Source organism: Vanderwaltozyma polyspora, genomic scaffold (genome assembly GCF_000150035.1).
Source record: "Vanderwaltozyma polyspora DSM 70294 KpolScaffold1065 genomic scaffold, whole genome shotgun sequence".
Taxonomy (NCBI): Eukaryota; Fungi; Ascomycota; class Saccharomycetes; order Saccharomycetales; family Saccharomycetaceae; genus Vanderwaltozyma; species Vanderwaltozyma polyspora.
Genome location: NW_001834660.1, coordinates 124,312 through 130,627, shown reverse-complemented (window position 1 = coordinate 130,627; position 6,316 = coordinate 124,312). Strand labels below are relative to the sequence as shown.

Here is a 6,316-nt window from a genome sequence, read left to right as displayed (position 1 = left end):
GCATATCTTGCACGAAGATTCATTAGCTTACATGTTCTCCGCTGCAAAGGTTTCTCACAGTCTCGAGAGATGTAAGTAAAAGAAAAGAAAAGTATGATCGTAGTTAGAAGAAAACAACGTGGAAGCGCACCTTTAGTCATCTCTTCATCCAGTTTCTTGTTTTGGAAAACATAGCAATGATAAATATGAATACAATGTGATACAGATCAAAAACACATCTTGGTAACTGCCTTTATGGAACATATAATTGAGCTGATAGCAAAGTTGGTCTTCATAATACAGGACCATGGATGAGGGATACTTTGTTTTCGTTTTGGCTATAATGGGAAGTTATGTTGATGAAGAAAATTATGATCCTCAATATTTATTATTGTAATGTAGGCAGCATACCTTCGTTGCTTAATAATGTACACGAAAATTTCATTAGTTTTAGATTAAAAGAGGAAACACTGAGGACCTCTTGAAGCAACACCGTATCCACTGGTTAGTGACACTGGCGTTCTTATGCAATTGTAAAACTCATGTCTACCAAAAGTGAAAAGGTAAAGAAGAAGTTACATAAAATTGTAGCTTACCTTCTTTTATTAATTTTATTTATTTATTTATTTTTTCACTTTACATACGTAACACTTTGCAGGATGCTTTTACAACATTTAGCTGGGCACTCATACACTCTTATAACCAACTAGGAATTGAAATGAAATGAATAGGTTGGTATCCGTTGATGTAGTACGTTTTTTTCTCTTAATTGGATGCAGACATTGAGGGAGGCACTCCATCTATTTCTCAATAAAGTACAATCTACAACCCGTCTTGACTTCATGGAAATGGCAATGCTTCTACAGTACAATACAATTCTATCTATTATCATTAATTCCAATTGATTTTGGCAAGCGTTGCAATAATCCATCCAGCTTATTACAACCAATTTATTCTTCTTCCCTCCCCCCTCCCCCTCAGACCGTCACTTCAGAAGCATGGGTCTTGTGAGGTTACCATTCTTTCCTTTGTAGAGAAATTAATAAACACAACACATACGCATACACATACACATACACATACACACGCACGTATATTAAAATTGTTTAAAGCATCACCTACATATCTGTTTGGCGTAGATACTTAGGGTAGGTCTACGGTTTACATTTTTATTTACTTTCTTACTATTAGTATCAATCAATTTGGCAACATTATCGTATCAAGACTACTTTATCCTTGGCTTTCCCTTATTTTTTCATCGAAAAACCATTATCGTCTCTAATAATACTACTACAGACAGAACAAGAGATTATAACACATTGACGGAATGTTTTCATCATGTTATTAAAATGAGGTGTCTCCTCATGAAGTATCGGACACCATTCCATCTTTGGTTAACATAAGTTTTATACTCTTTTGAACTTCTTTTATACAATAATTAAATAAATAAATAATCAAATTACCGACATAATGACTTTTGTACAAATATATCGTGTACTAAAATAGAATATAAATGTTTTGTTCACTACTAGTTTCATCACTACTACATATGGGGAAAAACCTAACAGTTGCAACTTTGAATACCCAATTATCTTAGAGTTCAATGGGAGAATAAACTCTAGAGTTTTTTAATTTCTACTTTCTGATTTCTACTTTTTCTTATTATGATGATTTCTCGAGGTTTTACCTGATTCCATATCTACCTTGTGCTTGTATTACTTAATATCAATTGTTTTAGTAATCGCAATTGCGATTGCGATTGTAATTGTTATTACAATCAAGCATTGCGTATGTGTTTAACACGGTTGTTGCAGTTGATGCTGATGTTGCTGCTTTGTTTCTTTCTTTCTTTTTACTTGTTATTTTATTACTTTTCCTAATTTAAACTTTCTTAAACCATTTTTAAAAAAGGTATTGATATCTTTAGGACAAGAATATTCTACATGTTTATCAGCAGTTATTGCTACTTTGACTTCACCTTGTAGTAACGGAAGTAGAAAATATACACTTCTTGTAAAAGAGAAGAGTTATATTAGGTTTTTTTTTTTAAAAAGAAAATTTTTTATTCAGTATTATTTCCATCTAATTTTATTTTGAGGACATAAATTAAGAATTATATAAATATGTCTACCTCATACCTCAAAATGATTAGAAGGTTCAATACTTTTCTTAATAATCCTTTAAATTTCTTCCTGAATAGTTTTCTCTTCTCTCTGGCTTTTAACTAATACCCGTAGAACCTCAAAACATTTAATGACTCGTAGTATTTAAGTCACATATTTAAATATAAAAAAATTTATAAAAAAATAATATGTCACGTAACGATACTATACAGATAGGCGAGCATAATCATATAAAAGAATACGGTTTAGTTTATAACCAAAGTGAACCTTTTGAATATTATTATCAAGATGGGGATTTTGAATTTGATGACATTTTATCAATTTTAGATGAAGAAAAAACCGATTCTGATAACCCATCATTAAACGATGATTTAAATTTTTTTTCTCACACTCAACAACCAAATTCAAAGAACTTTATGATACACAAGGATGAAAAATTATATAGATACAACTATGATACAGAACTTTTAATACAACCAAAAATTTCTTCACCTTTTGAAGATGCAAAAATTTTTAAATCTTTTAAAGATACGAATGACTATAGTACAGATCCTTCAGTTTATTCACACGACGAGGCCGATGCCTACACTGACATGCTTTCAGTCATGTTTAAATCATCCGCCAAATCGAATTTTTTAACTTCAAATGCAATGATAAGGGCAAAATCAAATTCAACATTAATTAATCCATTCCATGATATGTTTGAAAATGTCCATATCGATCCGTTAAATGATATCGGACTGGGGAAAAGAAATATAGATATCGACAATTCCCCAGATTCTCAAACTCCAAATTTAACTCCAACTTCAGCATACTCTAACGATAATAGAGAAATTATATTTGACAGCGACCCTGCAAATTATTTAAATACAGACTTCGGATTAGTACCAGATACCACAACGTGCTCTCCTTCTCCTGCATCATCAACATCATCTCCCATCTCAAAGGTACATCATCAAGTCAAAAGAATGTCCCATCAAAACACGTCATCTTTAGCATATCAACAAATGAAATATTCTTGTGACGTCTGTGGTAAAAAATTTAAGAGACCTTCTTCATTGAATACTCATACAAATATACATACAGGAAATAAGCCTTACAGTTGCCCTGCTGCTAAATGTAAGAAAGCCTTCAATGCTAAATCCAATATGTTGAGACATTACAAATTGCACTTCAGAATAAGTAACGGTGCATATTTATTACCAAATGGCGAAATGACAACAAAAAAGCCAACTTCAAAACAATTATTCCCATTATTAGTTGAACATAACATTGTAGAATAATGAACGACCAGAACAATATTCCTGGTTAAAGAAAAACTTTATTTTATATATCACAGTATAGATAATTATTTATATTTAATTAATAGATTGCATTTAAACAAATAATTTTAATGAAACGTTTTTTTTAATACCTTAAGAGAAAAATAAATGAATAAATGAATAAATAAATAATTCATATATAATATAGATATATATAATATCATACAAGATTTTTAAAGGTGTTTAATAAATGTAAATATATTTTTTATTGAATGCAAATTTTTTAAATGTGATTTTATGTAATTATATATTTAATCATATTTTTTATTTTATGAATGAATGATAGATGGATAGACATTTTTGAAAAATGCTAGACCCTCATATGTGATTAATGTTTTAAGTATATTTAAAACTGAAATTTTAGTTTTGAAATTAAGCTATCAATGCTTTCGAAGTTCAAATCATTTTGAGCAAATGATTGATGTCTTTCAGATTTAACATGCAAGTCTAAGCTGTCGTATTTGACTCGACAATTTTCACAGTAACCAGAATTTCTTACAACCGGTTTTTCTATTTCCTTTTTGGTACCAGCTTCTTTGTCTAGATTGACATTAACCCCTTTATTGGTATTCTTTATGTCTTTGTCTTTGTCTTTATTATCGTTATCGGTCGTAGTATTGGTCGAATTTATTCTACTCGCATTACTTTGAGATTGCTCTTTTTCATCATTGTTAATTTTAGAAATTATTTTACTGGCAGAACTAGTTGTATTGGCTTTTGTTCCCAATCTTCTATCAACAACCATTCTATTTAATGATTTCAAATTTTTACTGAGCACACTGGCTTTAGTAGGCCCCAATCCATTTCCGAAAGAAGTAGCTACATCATTAGATTGATGAACACCACTTGCCTTTATTTCCTGAGCTACCCAATTCAAATTTTTGCTGTTACATAAATCATTAGGAAATTCTTCAGTTTCCTGTCTGATCATAGTACCCAGAAGTTGCTGGTGTGACAAAGATATGTTTGAAAGTGTCTTTTCCGGGACTTTTATTGGTTCTTTCCAACTAGTATTTTCATCTACCTTTGATAATTTTGTTTTTGGCACAGTTATTTCCGATACCTTGGCCTCGTTATTACTTAATGCTGTTTGATGACTATTCAATTTTTGCTGCCACTTTTCATAACAGTGCTTGGAATCTAAACATGTATGTGGGATTAAAAGAAATTCTGTTCTATCGGGAGAAGGCTCAGAGTGATATTGATATAATTGACGTAATCTTAATGCATAGCTTCTATTTGCTTTGTCGCGGTTGTATCTTTTAGCAACTCTTTTATAAGACGATTCATCGCAGGAACCATCTCCAATGAATGGACATCTACCAAATGTACCCATTTTCAGTACAGGATAAGGTAAATTATTTACATCCATCAATTCTTGTGGTTTCCACTCAAGTGTTATTACAGGAGCCCATGTTTGCCACAAATCATATAAATAGACAGAAGAGTATTTGAAATAGTGTATATCATCTCTTCTGGTTCTTGGATCTCTGTCAGATGGCCCATATAATTTTTCATTTTGCAATAGATTAGATAAAGTTGGTGTTGATAAAGAATTTAATTTTTCCTTTTCCAATTGATCCAAATCAACATTTAAATTTTTAAGAAACCTAGTGGACTTTTCGTAGTTCCAAACTTTCATATAACCTTTTTTAGCCCTTGATAAAACATCATTATCTTGAAGTGAACTAATTCTATCAACTGATCTTCTTGTGATAACAATTGTAACACTAGTATCAAAGAATTGAGTAATCTGTGCGCCCAAAGATATAAATCCACGTTTCAACAGTTCTTTCTTTTTATCTAACTTCAATCTAGCATGTTTACTAATATCAGTTTCATCTGTGGTATCAAAATATATCCTTGATTCTCTTCTCATAATTTTCTTCCAATTATTCTGCCATTCAAGTAATTCATTTGGTGTCACTTTAGCTTGATGATGATTTTGATTGTCTTGTTCTGCATTTTTCAACGATAATGCTTTGCTCACTTGAACAATAGCACCTTCAATAGATCTGCCTCTTTCAATCTTTGGTCTTTTCTTATCTTGAATTTGTTGCTGTTCCAGTTTTTCCAAAGATCTTTTCTTTAGCATTAAGTTACCAGTGTCTACACCAGAAACCTTAGTATTTGCCAAATTAGCGGAACCATCTGTATTGATACTCAATGAATTTCTTGGAACTCTGGAATTAGTATCTGCAGCTTTCAATGGCGACCTGGCGGTAATTTTTGCAGGAGATATCATAATGGCTTATTACCTCTATCTAAAATACTATTTTATAAATATGGCAAAAAATCAAAAATCAAAAATCAAAGATCAATAAATAAATAAATAAACAAGTGAATAGAGAATTAAAAAAGAGTACTAACAAAATGTTATTCCACTTTCTAAATATGCCAATTCCCAAGGTTCTTGTTTCCTGAACTTGCCCACTAATGTATTGAATGAATCTATATTATTTTTTTCCTCTGCCTATTTTTAAACCAACTCTAATAATATATTAGAGAAGAAGCAATAAAAATAAATAAATGAAAAGAAATAAGACAGACCCAAAGCTCGAATTATATCAACACTAAGCAAAAGAAGACAGTCCTTAGCGTGTTAAACTGCTGATGATCAAACCCAGTCTAGACCTTCCCAATGTCCTAAATCAAAAAGAATGAATATACAATTTTAAATAGGTTTAGCATATAGTATTATGTCAAAAGAATGAGAGAGATCCAAAACTGTTCCAATTTCAAAAAATCAGTTTTATTTCGCGTTCTTTTTTTATTTTTTGGTAATATTACATTGCTGCGTTACGTGTCTCATGACAGATCACATGACACCGGTCGATCACGTGGTTGTGTTTTCTCTTCGAAGCTGAGCAATAAAAAGGGGAAAAAAAGAAA

At 31.1% G+C, this 6,316-nt stretch overlaps 2 protein-coding genes across 2 annotated transcripts; one reads left to right on the top strand and one right to left on the bottom strand.

Moving 5' to 3' along the window:
• Positions 1-2,290: 2,290 nt before the first annotated feature.
• On the top strand, positions 2,291-3,385 carry Kpol_1065p48 (C2H2-type zinc finger protein; the record flags this gene model as incomplete). The annotated part of the gene is made up of 1 exon (XM_001644839.1): positions 2,291-3,385. The coding sequence occupies one exon, from the start codon at positions 2,291-2,293 to the stop codon at positions 3,383-3,385; it is 1,095 nt and encodes a 364-aa protein (XP_001644889.1).
• A 385-nt stretch (positions 3,386-3,770) lies between these two features.
• Positions 3,771-5,669, bottom strand: DBF4 (protein serine/threonine kinase activating protein DBF4; the record flags this gene model as incomplete). Its single annotated transcript, XM_001644838.1, has 1 exon — positions 3,771-5,669. One exon carries the CDS (start codon positions 5,667-5,669, stop codon positions 3,771-3,773), a length of 1,899 nt encoding a protein of 632 aa, XP_001644888.1.
• Positions 5,670-6,316: the final 647 nt, after the last annotated feature.